General features: G+C 46.5%; 1 protein-coding gene across 1 annotated transcript in view; it reads right to left on the bottom strand.

The window, feature by feature from the left end:
• The window catches only part of Rtbdn (retbindin), a 10,403-nt gene that overhangs the window by 5,189 nt on the left and 1,125 nt on the right, over positions 1-4,089 (bottom strand). The window contains exons 2-3 of the mRNA XM_021171053.2: positions 1,340-1,414; positions 629-803 (exon numbers count right to left, since the gene is read on the bottom strand). Coding sequence (XP_021026712.1) covers positions 629-797 — 169 coding nt within the window. The 5' untranslated portion in view covers positions 798-803; positions 1,340-1,414. The remainder of the gene's footprint in view (positions 1-628; positions 804-1,339; positions 1,415-4,089) is intronic.

The following is a 4,089-nucleotide window of genomic DNA, read 5'->3' as shown; positions in this document are numbered from 1 at the left end:
GTGTGTGTGTGTGTCAGAGGACAACTTGCAGGGGCTGGTTTTCTCCGTTCACAGTTTTCAGTCCAGGGATCTGACTCAGGTAATTGGTGTTGGTAGCCATCACTTTTACCCACTGAGCCATCTCATCATCCCTATGTATGTATGTATGTATGTATTATTTAGTGTTTTGACACAGGGTTTCTCTGTGTAGCTTTGGCTGTCCTGGAACTCAGTCTGGCCTCTGAGCGTTAGGATCAAAGCCACCAACCACTGCCCAGCTCCTAACTGTTTATTTTGAGACAGAGTTTCATGTAGCCCAGCCTGACCCTCAGCTCCCCATATAGCCGAGGTTGGCCTGCCTTGAAATCCCAATCCTCCTACACCCACCTGGCATGTGCTAGGATTACAGGTGGGCACCACCTTGCCTAACACCCTGCCTAGGTTATCTGATTTGCTTAAGGTCACAGAGCACCAAAGTATGGATTTGGGATTTGAACCCAGCCGTTTGATCTGACAACCAGACTCTCGGCTGTTAAAATCAGCAGTCATCACTAGCCTTGTCTGTCCACCCTCTATTACCCTAAGCCCTCTTACGAGGAAGATATAAGTGGGGTTTCTGAGTGTTAGGGGTGACAGAGAAAATGCTCACCTGCCGGCTGCAGCTGGCCTGTGCGCACCTTGGCTGCCAGTCCAGGGTGTCCCCAGGACCTAGTCTGCAGTGGGTAACTCCATCCACAGGCCACCAAGAAGATCCAAGCCAGGATCGGTCGCAGGGCCCAGACCAGGCCGCTGTGTTGAGAGTGGCCTTTGTGGGCCATGTCCACCTGAGACAAGAGCCAGCTGATAAAGAGGGACGAGGGATGCCTTCCTTCTGGAGATTTAAGTTGGCACTGGTAGGTTGCCAGGCAGCACAGAGGATGGGCCATAAATGAGGAGGCCAGGCAATGGCCAAGGCTCTTCAAAGCCTACAGGGATTCTCACCCAAGAGCCCCTCCCACCAGATTCATCTCTTTCATTCCACGGGTTAAAACACCAATCCCATGCAAACAACCTCTCACGCTCTTTGTCCTCTGCTACCAACTTGCTTCAGAGTCACGGAACCACCTCAGCTCTTCCAAGACCCGCTTCCACCCAGGACTTCCTTTCTCTCTTTGCAGCACCCCCGCCCTCCACTCCTTTCACGGTCACCTTCTCTGGGTTCTCAATCGGCTTAGGAGCTTTCACCCAGGGCTGGACCTTTTAGTACCAAGCCGGACTGTGCAGGGCTGCGGTTCTGCCCCTAGGGTCCAAAAGCTTCTGGGCAGAAGAAGGTAAAGGTACGGGAGACTAGATTCCCGACGCCCCACCCACTGCCACTCACCTGTTAGCTGTCTGGAGTCTAGGAGATGCTCAGACACCTCAGAACCACCAAACCAAGGCCAGCCAAGAGCCGCAACTGAAAGGGGTGTGGTTTGGTTAAGAGGCGGAGACTTCCAAAGCCCCACCTCCACAACCCTAAATCAGGTGTACTTGGGACTGGTGCATTTGTATCTACAAGCTTGCCCTATGCTAAACTTGAGATTTAAGGTCTCCGTCTCTCTTTTCTCTCCTCTCTCCCCTCTCCCTCTCTCCCTCTCCCCTCTCCCTTCTCCCCCCCCCTCTCTCTTCTCTCCCTCTCTCCCTCTCTCCCCTCTCCCCTCCCCGCTCTCTCTCTCTGATCTGTGCTGTGGAGAGGACGTTGTTTCTTGGGTAGGTGTTTTCATGTGTACGCTGGTGATGCTTCTGTGTCTTTCTCCAGTTCTTGTAAATCTGTGTCCTTTAACATTCTGTCCACGAATTCAAAAGACATTTATTAAACTCATACTCTGTACTGGGTTCTGGGTGATGCACTTGTATACAAGGCATAAAAATCTCAATCTTCACAGAATTAACACAAGATGGAGAATCAGGTGGGGGAGGGGGAAACAGCCCTGGAGAAAAAGGTAGGGGTATGAATGAACTTTCATGGACCTGTGTTGAGCTGATGAGCTGTGTTGGAAGAGATATGTGTCTATGTATTAGGAGGGAATTGTGCACCATTGAGCATCCTTATGTACTTGCATTTTGATGAGTGTCTGTCTGTGTTTCTTAAGTATATGTTTATATTATTGTAGGGTATATGTATATATGTATATGTGTCTATGTATATACTATGTGAATCTGTTTGCTGGATATTCACAACTATATACATATGTTTTGTGTGATTCTTTTTTATTTATTTATTTATTTTTTGGTTTTTCGAGACAGGGTTTCTCTGTATAGCCCTGGCTGTCCTGGAACTCACTGTGTAGACCAGGCTGGCCTCGAACTCAGAAATCCGCCTGCCTCTGCCTCCCGAGTGCTGGGATTAAAGACATGTGCCACCACGCCTATCTTTGTGTGATTCTTTTTGATGATTATGTCTTTGTAGTTTTCTTCTTTTTTATATTTTACTATTTTTATTTTTTTATAGTATTTCTTTTTTTTTAAGATTTATTTATTTATTATATGTAAGTACATTGTAGCTGTCTTCAGACACTCCAGAAGAGGGAGTCAGATCTCATTACGGATGGTTGTGAGCCACCATGTGGTTGCTGGGATTTGAACTCCGGACCTTCAGAAGAGCAGTCAGGTGCTCTTAACCACTGAGCCGTCTCACCAGCCCCTACTATTTTTAGTTATGTATTTATGGTGTGTGTGTGTGTGTGTGTATGCAAGTATGAGCGCACGCACATGCCTGTGTGTGTGTGTGTTTGTCCATATGGGTCTGTGGATATGAGTATAATCATCTGGTGAAGTCAGACTCCCTGATCAGATCAACCAGAGCTGGTGTTGTGAGCCGCCTGACATGAGTGCTGGGAACTGAATTTGGGTCCTCTGCAAATGTGGTATATTCTCTTAACCACTGAGCCATCTTCCCGACCTCTTCTGTGAGGTTTTGGAGAACAGTTGGAGCTTTATTTGAGAAGTATGCACAAACTGGGCAGTGGTGGTGCACGCCTTTAATCCCAGCATTTGGGAGGCAGAGGCAGGCAGATTTCTGAGTTTGAGGCCAGCCTGGTCTACAGAGTGAGTTCCAGGACAGCCAGGGCTACACAGAAAAACTCAATCTCAAAAAACAAAACAGAAAACAAAACAAAAAAGAAATATGCACAAAGTATATGTTAATGTTTGTGCCTGTGCTTGAGGAGGACATATGTGTAAGTATGTGCAGTGCGTGTGCACAGGTATGTGTGTTATATGTGTGGAGTGTTGTTTCTGGTTGTATACATATTTCATATGCATTTTTTTTTTCGAGACAGGGTTTCTCTGTATAGCCCTGGCTGTCCTGGAACTCACTCTGAAACTCAGAAATCCGCCTGCCTCTGCCTCCCAAGTGCTGGGATCAAAGGCGTGTGCCACCATGCCCGGCTCATATGCATTTTTTAAAAGTATATGCATCCATCCTTGTAGAATATGTATACCACCACCAGAAATGTGTCTTCCTCCCATCTCAGCATACAGCCGGCATTTCTTTATGACTTATTTAGTTATTTTTTTAGTATGCATTGGGAGGGGCTATCTGTGTACTTTACTTATTTTTTTAGTATGCATTGGGAGGGTCTATCTGTGTACTTTACTGTCGGTGCCTGAAGCAGTCAGATACCTCTGATCACCTGGAGCTGGAGTTATAAATAAGCTGTTGTGAACTACCCAGTGTGGGTTCTGGGAGTCAAACTCCCATCCATTGCATGAGCAGCAAGTGCTATATATATATATATATATATATATATATATATATATAGTTTAAATTATTTTATGTGTATAGGTGTTTTGGCTTCATGCATGTCTGCTTTCATGCATACCTGGTTTTCAAGGAGGCCAAAAGAAGATATCAGATCTCCTGGAACTGGAGTTATGAATGGTTGTAAGCCACAACATGAGTTCTAGCAATCAAACCTAGGTCCTCTGGAAATGAATTAGAAATCTCACTGAGCGTGGTGGTGCACGCCTTTAATCCCAGCACTTGGGAGGCAGAGGCAGACGGATTTCTGAGTTCGAGGCCAGCCTGGTCTACACAGTGAGTTCCAGGACAGCCAGGGCTATACAGGCAAACCTGGCCTCAAAAAAAAA

Source organism: Mus caroli, chromosome 8 (assembly GCF_900094665.2).
Source record: "Mus caroli chromosome 8, CAROLI_EIJ_v1.1, whole genome shotgun sequence".
Lineage (NCBI taxonomy): Eukaryota > Metazoa > Chordata > Mammalia > Rodentia > Muridae > Mus > Mus caroli.
The sequence above is the reverse complement of the archived record's forward strand: the minus strand, read 5'-3'. Positions and strand labels throughout refer to the sequence as shown.